Here is a 22,950-nt window from a genome sequence, read left to right as displayed (position 1 = left end):
TTACGTGGGTGTATCGGTAAATATTTTTTTACGATGTATACTGACTTTTATAATTTTGTATACAGCTATTGCTGTAATTCAGTTTGCTGACTCGGAACACTTAAGTTTTTGGCTAGCAGCGTTCCTCTAGGCAACAATTTTCCTTATGAAAACTGTTTTATTGGGCTACTATACATTTCTTTCTACAATTCTGATTTCATTTAAGACTTGAAGTTCTTCTCTGTCTGTCTGGATTTCTTTCCATTCTATAATACATTATGCAAGTATATATGTTTATATACGTTTATATATTAAGAGATAGCTGAATTTCTATGGATTTGATTTCTGCTGTTGATGGAGTGATGGTTTCATCCCATCTGAGCACATAAGTAATTTTGTAGGTATGCATATTAACCTCTTCCTTAAGATTTGTTTTATTTTCCTTTCATTTAGTTTTATTGACTTGCAAATGAGGACTGGGAGGTAAAAGCTTTTTGTTGCAATGTACAACATAATCGATTAATGAATATCTCTGAAATAATGTGAGACTCTTAGTGTAGGACTGCTTAAAAGCTGTTAGAATTGTAAAAGCTTTCTGGTGTGCATCAGATGTCCCACAATATTACATGATCTTTGAAAAAAAACCAAACCAAAACAAGACAAAACAACAACAACAAAGAAAACCCCAAACAACAAAACCCACCAACTGTGTTCTTAAGAATATTTGGGAAGTTGAAAATCTAGAAATGAAGAGCAACTGGGCCATTTCTCATTTTACACACTATTGTTCCAATAATTATACAGGCCATTCACCTGTCACTTTCATCTAAAATTTAAGTAAGATATTCCCATATACTACCACGGTGTTGGCCTGAGAAAAACTAATCTCTGTTTCTCTTTAAAGCTGGAATTGCTGAACATGTTTTGTACTTACCCTTCATTTCATTTTTTAGAAGTATTTCCCATTTTTTAATTGAAAGATATATTTATGCCAATACCATCTTTATATAATTACTGAATGATTTTCTGTCTGGTTTTAAGAACTTTTACTCACCTGTAGTTTAAGTCACACTAAGATTTTTCTGAAGACTGATGAAATTTATCCGAGTCAAAATATTAGTAAGAAATTAGATTTTGTGTTTTAAGGTGGAGAAATAAAACTGTTCAGTGAAACATACCCTAAAAGCATAAGATGCTTTCGCAAGTAGGAGCAGCACTTTTGCAGCTTATAGTAACCAATGAGAGAACTGTAGTATTTTAAAGCTTTGATTTTTATCGTTAACTATATTACTTTGGTTCAGTGGCTTCTTCTGAGCTAGTCAGAGGTGATCCTTTGTCCCATTTCAAGCTGCGGCTGTCACGAGAAACCATCGCTAGTACTTTAAACCAGGAAATACTTACAATAACTCCCCAAGGGCCATGTAATCTTCCAGATCAAGAGCAGGACATTCTTTTATTGATGTGTGTAAGTTGCCTTGTGGCTGGCCTCAGTAGTTCTGGAGATGCAGAGCAGATATTTCCCAGGCCTTTGTCCTGATCCCAGAGGATGCTGTATCCCTCACTGATAGTCGTCCACCAGGGTGGTGTATCAAACAGTATCTTGGCAATTTTACCTCAGGAAGTCCACCATCTATCTCCTTAACAGTCTTCCAGCTCTTTAAGTCCATGTGCCATCCAGTCTGCTTCCAGCCGGTTGCCATCTGAGAAGGGTGGCAGAGTGAAGGGTCATGGGACAGTCAGCTGTGCCAGGCTACTAAAAGGGCATCTATATCCATTTAGTTTCCTAAGGAGGAGGCTTGTGGTGCTTACAGCCAGAAGAAGGCATTGCTTTGTATTTTTATGTTAGCAACGATCCCTCATGCTGCAGGTTTTGCTTTCTCAGAAGCACCTGCTTTGCATGGTTTTCACCAAGTCGGTGCTGCTAGACAAGTGGGACTTTGCCTGCTTGTTATCCATTTGAGTGAGCTCTCCATAATACTAAGGAAATTGATACAGTTAAGGAGAAGTGGCCAAGATGTCTTGCATGTTCCTTCTGCTAGGTACCCCAAGGTCTGCCTGCCTCTGTTTCTCTGACTTGATAGCTAGAGAGATAGACAAGGTGGCTGGCATATGGAGCTGTGGCAGCCTCATGTGTGGTTAACTAAAGGACAGATGTCACTCTCTACATTCTGGTTCCCTTAAAGGATGCCTTGCAGGTGTTAGGTGTTTTCCTATGATTCTCTGGGATTAAATGGCATTAAGGAAAAACTGAATGACAAGGGCAATTCCAAGTCCTCTGTACAATTCTGGGAATCCAAGTCTTTTGCTGTGTCAAGTTGAATGAGCAATACAAGGGGAAAAGCAGTGACATTGTGGGGTTTGTTTGTTTGTTGTTGTTGGGTTTTGTTTTGTTTTGCTCAAAGGGTGACTGTGTTACTTTGGATGGTGACCTCCAGTAGAAGAAAGCCTAGCTGTTGGCTGGAGGTGCAGTGCTGAGATGATGCTGATGCCCCTTCCATGGATGTAGACCCGTTGCTATTTCTGAATAAAGAATTATTCCATTGCTGTTTCTGAATAAAGAATTATTTCATTGCTGTTTCTGAAGAAAGGATTATTATTTGCTGTGGCCGCAGAGGGTGGTGATTTTCACTGGGCTGGTGACCTGCTTGAGTTGTGTGTCTGGTTGACTCTGTTAAATATTATCATATAGACCTCTGACAGTCCCAGTAGCTGGAGTTTTCCCATGTTTTCTCCTAGTAGACAGTGATAACCTTCCCATTCTCCTGAATAGCACTGACTGTATGACAGGCTGGCTACCTTCCTGCCTATGCTGTCTTTGAAGGGGGTCTGCCTGTAAGGATGGGATGCTCAAGGTCTGGTTTGGGGTGTGGATTAAGGCTGCTCTGCAAAGGGTGCTCAATGGGTGCTGCTTGCCTCTTGCAAGTTACTGTAAAGGATGGGGTGGCCTTGAGGTGTCGCCCCTGGTGGCATCACCCTCGGACACTCTGAGGTTACACTGATGTGAACACTCTGTGAACTAAGCCAGTGCACCTGGAGCCGAAAAGCATTACTTGGGGCATTCTTGTGGAAGAGGCAGCTTCAGTGTATTACTTCTTTTAAAAGAAATAGACTATGTGCTTGGTAATAAAAAGACATATGTATACTGAGACTTGCAAATCATTCTAACTGATTTAGTTCCAAGTGAGGTGTCATGAAACATCAAAAAAGGGAAAATGAGGTCAGTTGCCTAGAGGGCACAGTCAATGAAAATATCCCTAAATTCCTCATTGCACCCTCCTGACTTTCAAAGTGGAAGGAGATCTGAGCACCTTTGGTGAAAACACCCAACAAGGGTGGCAGAAGCTGTGAAGTATACTCACTGGTTTTGCATTTAGAGAATTGAGAAAATAGTATAATTTAGGTATATGGACATTTGTCTTTCTTTGAGAGACTCCTTTTATCTTTATGTTAAAATGTGTTGTAGATTTTCTGTTACAGAGTTTCTACTTCCCTTGCCATTGCTCTTGTTGTCTCACATTGTAGGTTTTAAACCCTTTTGATGCTGATAGGTGTATGTTTCAATTTCTGTGTCAACTTGTATTGTCTTTGTAAATGTAAGGCTTTGTGCAGGTGCCTTATTTTGGTGAGGGAATTATTCTCTCTTCTCTGAGATAGAATTGTCTGCTTATATGACCAAATATTTATTGTATCCGAAGAAACTTTTAAGATAGCAAGTGTGCATTTTCAGTGCAGAAAATATTAAGAAGGTGTTTAATACTTCTGGCAGGAAGAGCCTCAACTGTGTCACCTTGCCTGGGCTCCAAGGATGTGTTTGCCGCCCACGTCAGGCCCAGAGATGTTCAGTACCTTCATCACGTCCCCAGCACTGTTGGTATGTGCTGGTTCCATAACTTTCAGGGTGCATTAGGGGGTGGTTCAGAGCTGGAAAGCCAGCAGGGTCCTGGTCAGCATGGCGAGGCAGCGTCAGGGCTGGGGACGGACAGAGTGTTGGGCAGTGCAGCTTTGGGGCTGGGAGTGAAGGACTTGCGCGGCCCTTCCAGCTTCTGCTCCGGTTTGCCTTACACTTCGTTCCCTTTGCTGTCTGGAAATGTCTCTGCTCTGTGCACTCAGGTCAGGCCCGTTCAGACTGTCTTTCCTTCCTCCCTCCCCCTCTCCCCAGACTGCAGGCCTAGATCACTGTCACAATGTTTTCAAAATAATTTAAATGGAGTTTCCGTATGTGGCTTAATATTGCATTCAACGATTTTTTTTTCTGTGTATGTATGATACTGTGTAAAAACCATATGGTATTCATTTGTAGAAGATGCGTCTCATAATGGGAAGTACAGATGTCTGGTGTTGGGATCTTGGTCGTGTAACTAAAAATCAAGGATAGTAATACTCAAGAGTGTATAACATTGCTCTTGTTCTTTTGTACACAGTGTGTGTACATATGGCAAAATAAAATATGATTTTGTATTTACAGAAGCATCTGCATATGGATTGTGCCTTTTTTCGGGTTTAATGTGTTATACGTGAAGCATTGTATTTCATTTTCCTTGATTATTACTGGGGTCTGTAATCATAGCTACTTAGTGTTATAAGTATGTGCTATTTTTACCCTGTTTACACAAAGGAATATGTCTAAAGTTAGAAGTTAGGGATTTAACCTCTAGATACATGGGGGACGTTAAAAGAGTACAATCTAATTTTTTACTTGCATTTTTTGCTGGCAGTTAACCCTCCACTGAAGTGTTTTGTTTGGGAATGCAGGGTAAGAGTTATGGCTAATACTAGTGATGCAGTAATTTTAAAAAGACAGATTGATGTTGCTTTGTAGAACTGATTGACATCTTCCAATGATACTGTTTTAGAACAGTAATCACAGATAACGTTATCAGCTGAAAAACCCTAGGTGGCACCTATACATTGATTTGGAAACTGGTATCTCTCATGTTTGTAAGATGCTAGCAGAGAAATGGGTATTGGTTAGGAAGGAAAACAAAAGGATTTTCCTAAATAATTTCTATTAAGAATTATCTAAATAGTTTGTAAGTCTAAACAGTGACATTTTTGTTTTGTTTTACTTCAAGTATTTAATGTTTAAATCCCAGAATTCTCGCAGTCCCTGTCTGCGTCCTCTTTGTAATGAGTGTAATTTAAACTAAAGCTAGTAAGAGCTCTTTTGGTCTTCAGTTTCCATAATTCTGGAACCAATTTTTTTCTCATTTTACTAGCAGCACATTTGTTTTTTTCAGCTGCAGAACACGCAGTGACCGCCAGCCTTCCCTTTCTGACCAGTCTTGAACATTTTCTATTACTGCCTTAAAATATGATGACAGTCTTCCATGACCATGTTAAGTTTTGAACTTGCTGCCCATGTACTCACATGGAAAGGAGACTGGTTATGCCAAAAAAGAATCAGATCTGAGAGTAAAGAACAAAAAAATGTAGTGATGTTAGTGGAAATGAGAATCAAGGATTATATGTGTAAGACCATGATGGACTAATAATAAAACACATATGGGAATTTTTTTTAGGGTTTGTTTTTTGTTTTGAACACTTGTTCCTATTAAGTGATTGGTTATTGAATTTGTGTGTTTTGTTTACTTAATTTCCAGTGTTTGTTTCTTTTCTGTTTTTCTCCTACTGTTTGTTTTGTGTTGTGTTCTCTTTGTTTCCCCCCCCCGCTCCTGGAACAAAACAAAACCTCTTTTAAATCCTTACCGTTGACGTTTTGGTTTTGTATTCAAGTCCTGATGCTCCGACCTTGTGAACAGGTGGCACAGCAGTGGATGCTACAGTAGGCATTTAGTGATGGGTGGCATATTATCAAGGGAGACCCTGACTGTGAGAATGGATTATTTACCATGGGTAATCTGGATTGTCCCTTGAATTGCTCCTCTAGAAACCTGACACATCAGAAGACGTGTCGTTTCTTCTGTGATGTCACCTCTATCTGTGATGGTGAAAAAACAGAGCAGGTGGAGCTCTTAAATTGCACACCAGGGCTTTTATGTTAGGACTACCACTAGCTCCCAAACTTGCACATGAATGCATCTGTGTATTCAGATTGGTAGCTGTACATCTGTGTACTTAATTTGTAAGCAAAGGGATATACCTGCACATACAACTACCACTAAAGCTTTGCAGGGCACTTGGTTGAAAAAATACATGTTTTTGTATCTTTTTTGCGGATGCTCAGAAAACAGAGATGGTAGTGAAGAGGGAGAGAGAAGGAGAGAATCTGTGGTCCCGAGTTGTTTCCTGCTTGCTTGGTTGTCTACTGACATTTAAAAACTGCCAGAAATACAAGGGCGGAGGGAATATATTAATGTAACTTTGCTTTATTTAGTGGGATTCCTGCTGGGTTATAGGACACTAAGCCTCTGGAAGTGCTCGTCAGCGTAAGTAAGAGAGGACTGCAGACAGTTCAATTGTTACACCCCAGGAACAGGCATTTCCCAGGAATACTTGCTTAGAAGAAGGAATTTGCTAGGAAAGGAGATGTTGCAAAGGCTCATGGCTTTTGCAGTTGCCCTCAAAGATAAAAAGTGAGACTTGTGACTGAGTGCCCTTTTCAATCTCTTCTGTTGAGGTGACAGTGGACTTTTCTGCTTCCCTCTTTGTGGGTTGGGTCTGTGGGGAGGGGGTGTGAAGGAAACAGCTGGATCAGGGCAGACCTGCATTGCTGTCTGCCTTGGCTGTGGCGCACTGCTTGACTCCTGCTAGAGGAGTTCCTCAAAGCAGGTTTGCCTCCCGTGTAGAGACATATGCAGCGTTGTTGTGTTTGCACCTCTGCGAGCAGGTGAAATCCCAGTGACCACTTTTGAAGCTGGTTGCAAACACCTCCTTCCTAATGCTGAGCCCCAACTAAACCCAGATTAATCAATCCCTTGCAGTGTCCTTGAGGCCTCCTCTCTCCTACATCCTTGCCTTTAAGGATGCTCTTAAAAGCATCCTCTCTGACGTTTTGCTTCTGAACAGACCTGCATCCCTCAGTGTACTTGAGTGCTGGCCCGCCTTGCCCATGCTGCTCTCCTCAGCCTGTTCTGCTCCCTCCTTTCCCTCTTTGATCCAGCTTCCGAGAGAGCACCTGTATCTACTTTGTCTTCCTTGATATTTATTGGTGATTTGTTTGCACGATGAAAAGAATTTCCTGACAAAACCTCTTTAGACTCCTACGTGGAATTCCTTGCCTTCTGTTTGGGAACGCTCATACAAATTTATTTATGATTTATTCCGAATGTAAGGATTATATTGTAATAAATTGACTGTGAATGCGTGCCAATTTCCTTCAAGCATAAACAAAATTACTGAATTGTGCTGTAGGCCTTATATTTGCAAGTAACAGGGTTATAGGTCTAGCTAATAGGTTCTTTAACAGGGTAAGAGCTAATGCTTTTAGAGAAATAATTGCTTTTAGAGGCACAAAAGTGACTCCAGTATCATTTCATGGCTGTAACTGCACTTTACTAGATGGTCCTGGTATTTGGCAGGATAGGTTAAATCAGGCTTTGTTGCCATGCTTATTTTTTTTCCACTGTGTAAAGAAAAATCAATTATTTAAATCTTTCCTCTCTGTGCCTCTCAATAATGGAGTTACAAAGACTGTATCTATTTCACTTCCTGGTTTATTCTCTTTGATATCTGTGGAGCCTGAAGTAATCTCACACAGGCTTTATTCTCTTCTTTGGGAGAAGATTAGTTCCAGTGGTTCTCTCTCTGTGGGCAAGAGGTTTTCTTTAAAACTAGAGCTTTAAACACAATTAGGATTGTATGTAAGGGAAATATACTGTATGTCTTTTTAGTTTGGAGACTGACTTCTGTTTTCATTCAGTGGAATTTGAGGATCTGTAAGCACTTCCAGTTCTTCCAAAAGTCTGCAGGAGTTGCAAACCTGCCTCTAATGTGGTGCCATTTGTGTGGCTGTATCTATATTGGTCACCCAGGTTCCCTTGCTGCCTTGTTTTCCTCTCTGGTGGTTTTTGCACTTCCAGGAATAGCTGTTTCTCTTTCTAAAATGTATGCTTTTGAACAGGAAATTTCCATGTATGTGCAAAAAAATGAGAATGTGTTTTCAAAGGGTCAGAATGGCAGGACCTGAAACAATATGGTCTACTTCATTTTGTCAATACAGAAGTAAAACCAAAACTGATTTCTTCTGATATTGCTTCTCAGTTTGGCTAATTGTGATAGTTTTATTGCAAGTCTGATAATATGCAATGTTCTGTTTAAAGCTCCAAATCTGAGTCCATGGGACACACCTTTCGCTAACAGAAATAAGCAGACTTCTGGATTTTATGGTTGGAGAATAAAGCTAAAAGCATGCACTGAATTGAGCAGCTCAAACACTGGAATGCAACACTCTCACAAAAAACAAGGAAACACAACTAGTCTAGTCATTCTGTGGCAGACAGGCTTCATGGCTGCAGTTGTCAATCCTGAATTCTTTCTCACTTTGCGTGGCGTGGAACAAGATCATGTTTATTATGGAGCAACCTGCGATGGCATTGCAAATAACTCTTTTTGCAAGTGTTCAAAAGTATGTGTGTTATAGTTCTATCACCTTTTTTGATTATAAATCATTTCACATCATCAGCTGTGCACAGGGGCTAATGGTCTATACCATCATTTTAGATAGGGTGTGTATGTGTATCAGTTTACCATAATTATAATTTGTCTAATCAGAAGTAGAAAATAGGTAGAGTCTAATTGGCTGTGTGGGAACATGAGCTCTTATTACAGGAAATGTCATTAAATATTTTAATCTTCTTAGAAGTGCTGCATATAGTTCAGGCAGATTAAGTTTTGGCATCGTATCTGCAATCTCCTATTTCTGGTGCAGTGGATTAGAATATTAAGTGTAATACTCTGTGGTTTTGCCACAATTTCCTTCCTGTTTTATTCAGTGACAGATTGGAGTTGGGAAAGGATAAAGGTTATGTTCACTAAGGTAGAAAAATCTGATATAAATAATAACGAGGATGTGGCTGGAAGCAGTGCAGTGTATATATACACCTTTTAGACTTACAGTCTGGCAGCCCTAACTTTGGGCTGTTTTGCATTATTCATGGAGGGGTTTAAAATGCTAGTTTGTGGGTTTTTCTCTGTTTTTTTTTTGCATGTATGTGGGTTGGTGTGGTTTTGTTGTTGTTGTTAATCTCCAGAGCAGTTTTGAGCAGGTATTAACAGCAGCTGATGGTATTACAAAAAAATCCTAAGAGACCTGATTCTCTTTGCTCAGGCTTTTTTATGCTCATTTGGAAAGTCAGTACTGTTTTATATGCTCTCTGCAATCACTTTGTGCTCTGGCTTTGGAAGGAGAACAGAACTTTACTTCAGTTCCTACTTCTTTGGCTTTTTTTAGGAGCTTAAGGGGGATTTGGGCAAGTTTCATTGCAATTGCCATTCAAAATGCCCTGTAAGGTCATGGAGGATCCAAAATAAAACTCTTTAAGTTGGGAGAGAAGGAGTGCTAAGTGTCAGTTCATTAAAAATACTGGAAATTACATTGATTTGTTACTGTTATCTTTACATGTCTTGTATGACCCTCTTGAAAAGACGGAGTTGCAATAGAGTTTGCAGTCAGTCATGGAAACAAAAGTGATAGAAAAGTTGTAAAGGAAAGGATGTAGTTGTTGCAATGAGTTACAAGCTTTAGGAGCTAGAATGAACAGCAGAAATACAAGGCCAGACCAAAGTTTCTCTAATGCCTTCTAAAAGTTATGAGACACTTTAAAAGGGATGAGACATATTTTTGCATTGTTGTGGACACCAAATGTCCAGGCTTGGGTCTTGGTAGGTATTGTTCAAGGGTTACTTGCTGCTTGTGGAAACTGGTGATACTGGCTTTTGTCTGATAGGAGGTTTTAGCTATCAATTAAATAGAAAGAATTTATTTTTTTTAATGTTAAGCCATATAAAAAGATGAAGACATTTACATTTTAAAAAAAGAAAACCCTTCAGTTAGGTAATGTACTGCTCTGTGACGTATGTTAAATCTAGTTACTTTAGAACCACCTGCTTTGATGGGCACATCAATTACAATTTGATCTTTTTTCTTTAACAGAAGACTTTGAAAGGATGCTTAAAGCTGCTCTGCAAAATACTGGGTTCTGTGAAAGGAGTGGTGTGACAGAAATCAATTTCTTAAGGATTACGGTGAAACCACTAGAAGAAATGATTTGATAATAAAAATTCTTTAACACATCCTTGGAATCAAGGCCTTGTGTTATCTTCATGTCTGATCATTTGGGATGCAGCTTTGCCTGGAAACTGTGAAAGATCAGGATGACGTCCTGGTAGGCGCTGTGGCTATAGGAAGATCTGGCAATCACTTCCCAGGCTGGTGTCCCAGCCAAGAACAGGGAGCTCAAGCCAGGCAACTGTTGTTGCCATTAGATTAGAGCTTTCTTGGTTAATTCAGTTAAGAAGTCTTTGCACCTCACAGTGCTACTTGGCATCTTGAAAGGAGGGGAGGGATGGGGGGAGCTTTGGGCTCAGGAGCTTTACTTATTCCCACGCTTCTGTAGCTCAACCTTCAGGATGAGAAGCAGGACAGAAGACCACATTGTTTCCCTCTCATCTTTTTAGTTGTTTAGATTTGAAAGGACTTGGGAAGTCCTGTGTTTATATTAAAGAGCACAGCATCCTGTGGATGTGATTGCTCAGTTGATAGTTGTCAAAATGGCTCACAGTACCCATAGGCAATTTCGATTGTTTAAATCTAGTTAGCCTTTGTACGAATGTAAAATTACTTATGCAAATTACTGCTTAAGTTTGTAACTCCTATGTCAAGAAGATAATTCTGTTTTGAGAGTGCTACTCTATTTATAGCCACAGAGCTGGAGTCTATCAGATACCCACAGCAGCAGAGCTTCCTTTTATCTGCCTTGCAGTTTGCCATGGGGGGAATCTCGATCTTTCATGCTCAGTGGTCCAGTGGTGAAAGACTCCAGAGATCCGAGAATGGTTCTTGCTTCTGTCACTGATTTGCACTATCAATTTGAACAGTGTGCTTCACCTCTCCAGGCCAAATACCCGCGTTGTCTTTTTCCCTTTGCCTATCTTGTTTATCAGGTTACTAACACATCTAAGCACGTGTTGAGATGATGCTCAAAGTCAGTGAGCCCCAGTATCAGCTGAGGTATGGCTGCAATAATACTACCAATGGCCAAATGTACGCAGTCTTTGGGGGTGATGATTCCCTTTGCATGGAGGTTTCAGAAGTTGCTGCTGTACTATAGCTGTAGTCAGGTGTGGTTTTATCATTTTAGGTAACTCTGGAAAGGAAATGCTAGTTTATTGGAGTACCAGGAGGTGTATCTGAAGGGAATGCAGTGCTCAAGATGTTGCCTGTACAAGAATCGTAACAGCAACACTTTATGGGCAGGATTACTTAAAGAAGCTTTTAAGGCCAAGCGTATGGGGGATTGTATATTCAATGTATAGTTTAAGGAGGTTTAATAGTCTAGTCTGACAAGTAATTATATCACTTGATAACACATTGCTCTTTTTGCACTGCTCTCAATGTTGGAAATCAGCTGATACAAATGTTTGTGAAACTTCTAGTCTTATAGAACATTGAATTGGCCTTCAATTTGAGCCTGTTTAATGACAATGTTTAAGACTCCCATAGGCTTTGTTAGGCAGCTGTGGAAAAGGATGACGTTTGTTTAACTCCAAAGAGTTGAATCCTAATTGAGGTCAAACCCAGTAATTAATGAGGTGGCCTCTTCCCTTCTTCCACTTGTGACACTTCTTATAGTTACAACTGTGTTTATTTAAGAAAGATCCAGGCCTGAATTTTGAACCCCAAAATTTGACAAAAGAAGGTGGAAAAAAGGACTCTAGAGAAATTCCTAATTCGTGGCCAAGCAGAAAAGGTGTTTCTTACTTCTTCCTTTCACTTGCTTTTTATCTAGTGTAGCTTTTTTTTTTTTTCCCCAAGGAGATGATAGCAGATTATAGGGACTGGTATCTTTTTGCTTTATGTTCGTACAGTATTTAGTAGCTGGACTTTATCCTTTCCTGGGGTTGGTGAGCTCACCTGCAATAATCCTGTTAAAGGAACTCCACTTCACTTTCAGCATCATTAATCTATTCAGTTTGGTTCAACAGTGTATTTATATTCCCTGGTTTTTATGACCATGAGCATCCTTGCATTTAGTATTTCTACCTTTCATTATATTTACACATCTAATACATGCATGTCCATACATAGTATATAAGGATACCGTACAATTATGATGTTTATATAGCGATGTAGAAAGATCATATTCAGATTCAAAATTACTGGATAGCACTATAGAAATGACAAAATTATCTTTTTTCTCATCATTTGCTGTTTTAAAACACAACATAGTCCTTAATTCTTAAGGAGAAAACTGGAAGTAAAGACAAAATTAGCTTTCAGTGAAATGAATTTATCTGAAATGACAGTGAAAGTGCACCTTACTGACTGATGAATCTCTAGCTGCTGTGGTTTACATGTGACCAGTTTCAGTTATGAACTGCTAAAAAGGCACTGGACAGACAGATTGGGATTTCACAGGAAAGAAAATAAGGAATAAAGATGACTGCACTAGTAAAAAGTGCCTATTGATGAAATCGAAATCTGGCTGACAGAACCTGAAAAAAGAACATTTTTATTACGATGTAAAACAACAATTAACGTGAAGAGCTGCATTTTCCGACAGGCTGAGAAAGGACATGGTTGGTCATGAAAGGGAAGGCTGAAGAAAATATTTGTGCCCAGTTCTTCTTAGGTGCCACAACATGAAGCTCATCAGTGCTTAGTGAGATAACCTAAATCTGATTTCTTTCCTTGTAAACGTTAGGAATGGTGTTCATTACAATAATTGTTTTTAATAGCTCCCCTCTGGAAGAGCCGGAGTGCTTTGTCTTATATCCTAGACGTTTCTAATAAATAAATGCATCTCTAGTGGGTGGGACAAGAAGATTAACTCTGGTAAAAGACTGCAATAACTATACTGAGGAATGTGTTTTATACTGGGGGCTCAGTTTTGTGTTGAGATACATAGGCAAAAATTTCATCGGCTTCAAAGGGCATGTGTCTGAGTACCAGAGGTCAGAACTAACTGTGTAATTTGGAAATGAGAGTATTTCACTACTCCCTGTAAAGCTGTTTGAAGAGTAAACTATTTACTAGTGATTGGAAATAGATGTTAATAAGATTTTAATAGAGCTTGAGAGTGTCGTTAGCAAAGACCTTAATGGAAATACAGGTTTTCTGGGGGAAGAAAAGTGCCGGAGAGTAAACTTACCATTTAGTAATCTGAAATGCTAAACAAGTAGTGTTTGAAAATTACTTTAAGTGACTAGTGTTTGTTAGCAGTAGCTTACTTTTTCTGCGAGAAGACATCTCCTTAAAGATACTTGTGAGAAGCAGCTGCATTCTTCACATTTTAAATAGAAAAAATATAAAAACTTCAGAATGTGCTGGAGAAGTAACCTATCTTCTGCCACCACAACAATAGCTTTTTTTTTTGCAATGAACTGTGCTTATTTCCTACTGATAGTTTTTTGGAAGGCAGTCTTCTACAAAGTTTTAAAGCTTGCAACATGGGGTATTTGAAATAACTTTTTTAAGATTGATTTTTTTTTTAATGAGTCTGTGAATGTTGGATTAATTATTTTTAAAAAACAGATCTCTCTTCCAGATTCCTTATAGTATTCTTACCAAGATTTATTGCTTTTCCTTTTCTCCTCTCTTTTCTTTTTCTTGGCCTTAACTTGTTCCCACCTATACATTTTTATTGTGTGATGTGGAACTAGTGCTTACTAAGCATATGTTTGGAAAAGGACTTCATTCAGTGGAAGGTCACAGCAGAAATCCCATGTTCTTGGTCTTGTCAATAAATACCTAGAAATAAAAGTCTTAATTCGCAACCTATTTTTCCCTGTACTGGGCATTTAAAGAAAATTGTTTTTCTCTTCTCACCTACACCAACCCTATGATATCAAGACTGTCCTTGTTATCCTCAAAGGGCCTTTCTTGTTCGTGCCTCTGTGCACAGAGATAGAGACAGAGACGAGGATGCCTGGAGCCAGTTTCCCCGGTGGGGCATGTGAAGCAAGAAATGTTGAACCAAGTGAAGTGAAAATCAGATCTGACCTGCTCTGCCAGATAAAGTTTTAGCAGTTCTCCCTCAGCCTGAGCCTCTCCCTGTCCTACCTGATAGAAACATCAGGCTGTGAACGGGCCTAAAGCAAGATGGATTTTGAAGGAGAGATTCGCAGCAGAGCGGTGAGGTTTTGGGGTGAATATTTCTTGGAAGGTTCCCCTGGCTTGTTGGTGTCTTTCCCTCTCTGAGGGCTTTCCCAATGAGAAGTGGCGTTGCTTACTGCCTGATGAAAGCTGGGAGCTGCTGTATCGATTCATTACTGAGAGACAGAGGTCAGGCCAGGGGGAGCCTTACAAGAAAAGCAGCTTATGTTTGGTCGAGTAGAGCAGGTCTGTGACTGGTGATTGAAGGGCAGGGCACGAAGCGTAGAGCACAGTCTCTGAGAGTTAGTGGAGTTGTTTTAATGTACAGCAAATGCTCACAGGACCCTGAAAATGGTCGTGAATACTCTATCCTGGGTGTCACCTGTGCATTTGAGGACAGACTTCTCTTACGTGAGACAGGACTTAACCCAGGGAAGGTGATCGCTGACTTTTCTGGAAGAACCCAAGGAGCACTGCCCTGGGAGCGTGGCACCGAGCTGTGGCCTGCTGCGGCATGTCCCACCGCAGCCTGCCAGAGCCCCCCAGGTGCACACTTTTAGCATATTCCATCTGTTAGCTCTGTCTTCTGCGTGGCGTGCTGTGGTGGTTAAATTTCAGCCTAGGTGGGTCAGCGAGAGCAGGTTGTTCCAAAGGTGAAAGGTCACTGAAGAGCTGCTGAGCAGGTCAGCGGGGTTAAGCCTAGGGACAACAAGCTGAAATCTGACCTCCCTCAGGCTGAGTTCAAGTGTGCAGAGTCTCTTCGTGAGAGGGACCCAGTCTGCTCTGAGCACCTTCAGCCGCGGGAGGAGGGGAGCCCAGGCAAGGGCTGGGAAACCCGACCTGCTTTGGCCACACCTGAGACCTACGTCGGCTGCTGGGGACGCTTCTGATGTGGCTCCATGAACATCTTTCTGCGATGATTAGTGTTGGATTCACAGGCAGCACAGGTCACACACAGGACACACCCGTCGGGAGAAGTTTAAGAACAAAGGTAGCTACACGGAGAAATTGTATTGGTTTGGTAACGTGCTCTACTATCAAGGTGTCGTTATTACCATTGATGCAGAACCTGAATACTCCTTTATATATTTTCATTCCCAAGATTTCAAAGAAGGGCAGGTTAAGGAATGGTTTTGGGGTGCCTATTAGCTTGGTAATTCATTGTCATTCATTAACTTGTACCTGGAGGAGGGAGGCAGGGCGGGTGGAAACTCAGCCCTTTTATAAGGCTCTTTACCTTTAAAGGCAAAGTCCATATGGTTAGTATTTCTTATCAGAGAATCAAGCATGTATGGTGTGAAAGGATTTGTGACTTGGACGCACAAGGGGCTTATCTTCAGAGAGAAAGGTATGGCTTTTTTACTTAGGGGCAGCTAACAAGCGTCAGTTGTCCCAAGATAAAATGTAAGGACGAGGTGCTTTTGTTTTAATTCTAGATAAACTTGCAAAGTCAGCCAAATGGGGTAGGACTTAATTTACAGTGTTTACATTGTGATAAATCCACAGTGCTTGATCTTTGATACGTTCTTCTCTCAGAAAGAGTGATATTTATTATTTAACCCCAAACCGTGCCTCCTTTTAGACAGAAGAGACATCTGAAGCTGTTCCTGAGATGTTAAGAACATACTATTTTTTAATACAAGGAAGTATTTTGATATACTGTCATAATACTAGAGTAACTTAGTTTAGAAATGACCACTGGCGATAATCTTGTCCGATATGCCCCAAACTCAAAGTATGGCCAACTTTTAAGTTAGATCAGGTTGCTACTCATGTAATCCACATCCTCTTTCCGATACTCTGAATCTGAACCAGTTTGTGGCTTTTGATTTGATGTATTTGACTGTAAGGATGACCTGTAACTTCGATAATGTCATTATAACCTTTGCACTTTTTAAGAGGAATTCTTTGCTAGGTCAGTGGTAATTCTTGCCAGTGACTTAATGAGGTCAAGATGAGACCTAGAGGTTTTAGCTTGTTGGTTTCTTTTTTCTAGTTGCAGCTGTACTTAAGATGAAAGAACCCTTTTGAAAGCCTTAGCAACATATGTTTGGCAGGGTGAACCAAAAACTAAAACCAAACTATAAAAGTGGTAAGCTTTCAGTCAGAGAGGAAGCAAGACAGAAACAAATAGTGGCCTTTCTTAAACGTTTGGACTCACCAGTTTACTTCACAAACTGTAACTTCAGTAATTCTACTTTGCACTTTCCCAGTTGTAATTAATTACGATCATAGATACCAGATTAAACATCTATAAAAAATACAAGCAGAATAGCAAAGGAAAAATGTGGGAGTACTGTCAAGCTACTCAGGCAATTTACTCAGGCAGAAAGACATTTTTGAAAAATTCATTATGAACAGTGATGATAGGACGATACATACCATGAAGTCTGTGAAACTGACTTGTGAATTGAATTAGAGGTTTGGTGTAACTAGCATTACTAGAACTTGGATTCATTATTTCTTCTTTATTACAGACTCCTGTGCCATTCCAGAGTGGGAGATGCATATAGCAGAAATGTTAAATTAAAAATATGTTCCAGATATTAAAAGTAGTTTTCAGTATCTTGGTTTGCCTGTTGATAGTAGTTTGCTTTGATACTTTGACACAATTAATTACTAGCTGCCTTCACAGATATTAATATATCCTATATCTTAAAATGCTAACCAAAAATTGCTTTTTGGTTTATGTTTGTAGCCGTCGGTCTGGCCAGTATACAATGAACCATGACCATTCCAAGAAGACCCCTGATGGAGCATCATTTGACCGCTCAGGATCCCAGGACTCCTTGGATGAGCTGTCTATGGATGACTACTGGAAAGAACTTGAAAACATCCATGAAACCAGAGGAAATAATCATGAGGAACCAGTAGCACTTGTAGTGAAAGATCCAGATGGTAATGAAATCCACTCTTGTAAATGATCATCACTTTGCTGTTCTAGGGATTTTTCTTTAAGTCTTATTTAAAGAGATGGCACCCACTAAACACACTTAAATGAAAAAGGAGGTCACTCTACTGAACACCCATGTTGAACACCCAGCTGTTGTCTCTGATACATACCACCAGAAACAGGTGGTGCCCTGAAAGAGATAAGTAAAAGGCTGGTTTTCCTTTAAATGTTATTTGCAGAACCTCAGAAAGTTGCCTGTACTTGCAAATCACAACAATCAAAGCTTTATTTGCAGTTTACTGTTAAACTAACTTACCCTTTCACTCTTTGTGTATGTTGTTCGTTATTGTAGCTATTGTGGATAGAAACCTCACGCTTTAGAAGACAAGCCAATGATTAACCGGTTTAAGTTTAGTGAGTAACTTTCTACGCTTGTAACTATTGTGACTGTTCAGTTGTACTATATTTGTTTCTTAGAAGCATCAGTTATGGGCCTGATCTTAGAAGAAGTTGGGCAATTTCTTTATTTTTCATGTCCTATCAGGCAAAAGAGGAGTAATGTCCTTAATTGCACTCTTCTCTCAAAACTTATTTTAAATAGTGCAGTATCTGCCCTTCTCCCATTCTTATAAGAGGCCCACAGTCTCAGTAAATTAAAATGGTGAGCTTTTTGTATGGCCTCTACGTGAGTGAGAAGAATATGCTCCATTTGCTTTCAAAGGGATTTGCAATTCTAACACCCTAGGCATTTTGAAACATTGCTGCTATTTACAAGTGCTCTGAAGAGGGTGGCAACGTGACCTCTGGAGAAAGCAGCAGGCTCCTAGCCCGTGTTTCCGGGGAGCAGGGCATCTGACAGAGCTGCGAGGCTTTCTCTAGAGCAGCAGAGCCCCTTGTTCTGCAGCACAAGCCTCTTCTGTTACCCCAGCTCACTGATGCTGTTACACCTTCAGGCTCTGCACTCCAAACCCCACCATTTCCGTTTTTATTTATACATAGCCTACTTCCCCTTAATTGCTGCTCCAGCTTGAGTCGCAGACTGGCATGGAGCCCAAGTGAGTCAGCTGAATTGAGCTGATGAGCTGGAGCAGATGTTGCTCTGCCCCACGCCTTGCCTAATGTGCAGCACCTCGCTTGGGTACAAGTACTCCTGAACATGTGGGACACCGCACCTGGCTGATGGGCCTGCCTTGGCAGGGGCTTGCTTGAGACGTGGCCATGCGATGGCGAGGTGGGGCAGGGAAGAGCTATACCTTGCTCACGTCTGCTTGGAAGAATGGGTGTAGCCCTTCTTTCCTGCCCTAATAACAGAATCCGAGAGAGTTTTGTCAGAGGTTCAAGATTTGGCCGCACAGCCATAACAAAATTAATACTTCAAATTTTGTGCCTGTCTTCTGAACACTGTTAATATTCAGGTGCCCACTTGGATGTGCACGGGGCACTGCAGGAAGTTGCAGTCGATAGTGAAGATGACATGCCAACTTTGGAGTACTTTTAGTTATCCAATAAATGGAAATGTGGCCTGAATGTTTGAGAGAGTTGCTGGCATTCAGCACAAGCTAAGCTGCTACAGACAGAACTTAGTATTTTAAAGAAAGTAACATTAGAGAGATACTGATTTCAGAAGCAGAAGTTTTGCCATCAATGACAGTATTTAATAGCTTTCTCCTCTTTCATGTGCAGTGATCTGTCAATAAAGGATACCTTATCAACTATAAGACTAAAGCAATAATTGTTTCGTGGGCTGTCAGCAGGCTGGAGACCATGTCATAAGAACTGATTGAAAAATAGCATTAAGGTGACTCCTGCAGCCTGGTTTGTCCTTCATTAAATTGAGCTAGTGGAGAGTTGTAGAATTAATGTATCAAGAAAAGTGGGCAGAATCCTGTCAGTAAAGGAGCTAAAAAGATTGAGGATTGAACTAAAAATCAATGAAGCAGCAATGATCAGAAGTTTTCAGACATCCCCATACACATTTATATCTAGGTACATTTATAAAATGGTATATAATTTAATAGAAGTGCTATAGATTATGATAAAGATTGCACCATAGCAATCTGTATTGGATTAACTATTTTAAAAGCTTTTCTATCATATATTAACCCTTTTGAAGCTCTTTAGAAACAACAGGGTTTTGCCAAGTCAAGATAGTATGATTGTTCTTAATTTTGGATCCCCTTAGTACTTTCCCTGTGAACTGCATTAACTATATCACATTATTAACATCCAGTGTGCTTAACCATACTTGAAAGCCAACGTTTATGCCTTTTTCTCTTTGCCTTGCTCAGAGGGAGAACTGGAAGAAGAATGGCTGAAGGAGGCAGGTCTGTCAAATCTGTTCGGCGAGAGCTCTGGTGACTCCCTGGAAAGCGTGGTCCTCCTGTCCACGCTGACCCGAACCCAGAAGGCAGCAGTAGAAAAGCGAGTAGAGACTGTCACGCAAACCATGAGGAAAAAAAACAAACAGCACCAAATTCCTGATGTCAGAGATATCTTCCGGCTACAAAACGACTCAAAGGGAAAAGTAAGTTCCTGTCTGTCATTTTGTTCGATTCTGGCAGAGAGATGAGAGGGACATGTGGGAGTGGGGGAAGGGAAGAGGGACGCACAGACACAGAAGGAATATTTCCAGAAGATTTGTGTCTAACTTTTCACTGATTTCCAAGGGAATTTTTTACTGAATTTATGGGAATAGCATTGGTCCATACATGACATTACAATTTTAGTATGTTTTAATATGTAGAAAGAAGTATGTATATTGGTGATGAATAAAACAACCACTCCATGGTCAAGATACTAATCTGAATTACTTTTAATGCAGATGCAAACCTCATGACGACAATCACGCAAAGAACTAACAAAAGTGGTAGCGGCCAGCAGTCGTTCTGAGGGGTCTGCCAAAGCAGTACCTCTAAATTACTGGTGCTTTTGTTTCTTCTTTTTTTTTAAAAACAAAGGAAACAAAAATGGGACATCAACCTAACCTCCTCAATTTTGGCTAGGTCTTTATGCCTGTCAGCTGCGGGCTTAGACCTTGTACTGACTCCCAGGGCCTGTGTCGTGAAACTGTGTGTGGGAAGTTGCTCTGAGAGGTCCTGAAGGGTCCTTGTGTCCTCTCCTGGGGTATGGAACAGGAGAGTTCCTCTGCCACACGCAGGAAAAGGGAAGGAGGGAAATGGAAACTATGATTAGAGTTCTTCTTCTGTGGAAAAGTGTGTGTGTCCTCTCTACTTCCCCAAAAGCAGCGAGATCTTCAGCCGTAAGAAGGCTCTTACCTGGTGGAAGTGCAGGGCTAATTTAATCTGACCTCAGCCCCATCCCTCGTTCTTGCTGCTGCCGTTCAGCGCAGTGGTAGCAGCGGTGGAAAGCATGGCCGATTTTGAGGGGATTTAACTTCCTCTTTCCCCCAACAGCTTCCTCTCCTTCCACAACTCATTTCAAATTAAATAGAGGTGAAATGTAGTGAGGGGAGTTTGTAAGCTCAAATGTATCTCCTGGATGCACAACTTCCCTTTCACTGTTCCGCTTCACATGTAGTTGCAGAAGGGATATTAACTCTGTAAAAGCTTTCCGGGATCTGATTTGGAATTAACTATACCTAAAAATTACAAGACCTAATAGTAGAGCAATTTATGTAAAATATCATATCGCTTAAAGCAATAAAATTTCCCTTTCATGTATGTTATTTCAGTAAAGCACAAGAAATACCCGTGTTCTTGTATTTAAGCTACACATTGTAATGTTTGAAAGTCATGTCACAGTGTTCAGCAGACTTCTGAGTCTCTTAAACTGCATGTTTTGATATTGATACAAACAAGTGATTGTAGCCATTTAAGATGTATAAAACAGAAGGTTGGAATACTTACTACCTACAGAAATAACTGAAAAAAATCCTTCTAAACCTGTCTCCGTGACTGAAATAAAATAATACAAGTGTAGGCACTCAAACCTATACTGCATTCCTTTCTCCAAAGCAAGATAATTATTCAGAAACCTTTGCTTGTGATTATTCACCTGATTTGTCACAGAAAGCCCATAGTGAAGTAGCTTCTACAACCTCCCTAGGTAACATGTCTCAGTGCTTTGTTACTCTCCCATCATTAGAAAGCTTTTTATGTGACAAAAGAGGACTGAAGCCATCTGCAGCTGTGTGAAGTCATTCCAGTTTAATAATAGCCTCCAAAAATCCTGTAACCTTCCTTCACCTGGAGGAAAGCAGGAGGAAAGGTAAAACAATAGTGTTGATGTTTCACATCAATGCAACAATTGTGCTGATGTTTCTACTAAATTTCCAGCCATGTTCCCAAAGATAAGCTAGACTTTAGGTACCTTGACAGCTTCTCAGTCTGCTTCTACTGCTTTGTGAAATAATAATAATTTTCTGGGAAGTCAAGCTATCTTCTTGCACCTCTGAATATCCCTGATTTAAAAAAAAAAAGAAGAAAAAAAAAGTAAGTATTCAGATTTGTGTTGGTAGGAGGAATCTTCAAACCTTTCCTTTTTTCTCAGTAAGTGTAGAGTTATACAGTGCTTGAATAAAATACAATTAAAAATCCAGCATGCTAAACATTCATTGTTGATCTGAGTTGCCAAAAAGACAATAGAAATAATACATGGGCAAAAATGTATCTGGGTGTATGTATACTCATATAGGTATGGGTATAGATTTTTTACATGCTCTGAAATATTTTTTTTGTATAATAGGTGTTATCCAGTTCATGGAATGTGACAAATCTTAAGACCGGGTAGTGCAGCATTGTAGAAAGGAGAAGGTGGTTCACATCCTTTCCTTTGTTATTGTCTTTTCAAAGTGTCCTTGTTTTGCTGTTGGGAATCTGAGCTGTAATCACAGATATTCATGTCAGGCTGCTGCGCAAAAGGGATGGGATTGTTTTGTAGGGGAGGCAATCACTTAATATTTTGCAAGAGGAAGGAATTTGGATTGAGTCATTCAAAATACTTCCTCCAGATTCCATATCCTTTCCAGTGCAAACTAGGGTTTCAGATTAAAGACTACATTTTCCTATTCTTTACAACTCTGGAAAATGAAGTCTTATACCCACTTATCCTTTCAGGAAGAGGGGGAATTGACTTAATTACTAATTTTTAATTACCTAGATTTCAGATTTCCTTAGACTTTGGCAAAGGGTTTTCTACTGAAACACACAGGTGTGCTTCTGCATACCCCTCAATTACAGGACTATGTGTTTTAATCCTGCACAGAATCAAAAGAGTTTCTACAACTGCATTTGGTTTTTATAGGCATGCGTATTTATTGTTCCTTTCTTAGGTCCGTGATGGAAGTGAACCCTCAACTATGAGAACAAGTGAAAACAAAAATGAAACACAAGATGGAACAAAAGGTAATGCCAAACAAATATCTTCTTTTTTCTTTTTTCTTTCTTTTTTTTTTTTCCCCCCTTGTGGTTTGTAGGCTTTCAACTACACAAGCGACTACATAGGTCCGTATTTCCAGTAACTTTTCAGGGAAAGAAAAGGAAGTTCATCTGAGGAACGTGTTCTGGCCTGCGTGGTTGTGGTGTAGAATTTTTAAGTGTGATCGTAGGTAGTATCCTTTGACCCATCTGTGTAACCTTGTGTGTTATCAGTGATAATCTTATCATCGAGTCATCTGGGAGAAGTCTCCTCTCATAGCTTATGCTTAGGTCTTTCCTGATCCTTAATTTATACCTTCTGGTTTATCTCAGCTGTGCAGTACAGGAAATGAAGCAATATACATAAGCTCATCAGTGCATAGAAGAGAACAAAACCAAATTGACTATAAACATCCCGAAAAAGTGAGAACTGGCTGTGGATCTGCAGCTCAAAATGAAAGAAGAATAGGGGTGGAAGAAAAAAGTTGTTT

At 40.0% G+C, this 22,950-nt stretch overlaps 1 protein-coding gene across 2 annotated transcripts in view; it reads left to right on the top strand.

Moving 5' to 3' along the window:
* The window catches only part of ARHGAP18 (Rho GTPase activating protein 18), an 88,469-nt gene that overhangs the window by 11,622 nt on the left and 53,897 nt on the right, over nt 1–22,950 (top strand). For both annotated transcript variants that reach the window (XM_065632145.1, XM_065632144.1), the window contains exons 2-4: nt 16,890–17,089; nt 19,373–19,608; nt 22,375–22,447. In XM_065632145.1, the coding sequence (XP_065488217.1) occupies nt 16,890–17,089; nt 19,373–19,608; nt 22,375–22,447 (509 nt within the window). The remainder of the gene's footprint in view (nt 1–16,889; nt 17,090–19,372; nt 19,609–22,374; nt 22,448–22,950) is intronic.

This window comes from Caloenas nicobarica, chromosome 3 (assembly GCF_036013445.1).
Source record: "Caloenas nicobarica isolate bCalNic1 chromosome 3, bCalNic1.hap1, whole genome shotgun sequence".
In the NCBI taxonomy this organism is placed as follows: domain Eukaryota; kingdom Metazoa; phylum Chordata; class Aves; order Columbiformes; family Columbidae; genus Caloenas; species Caloenas nicobarica.
The sequence above is the reverse complement of the archived record's forward strand: the minus strand, read 5'-3'. Positions and strand labels throughout refer to the sequence as shown.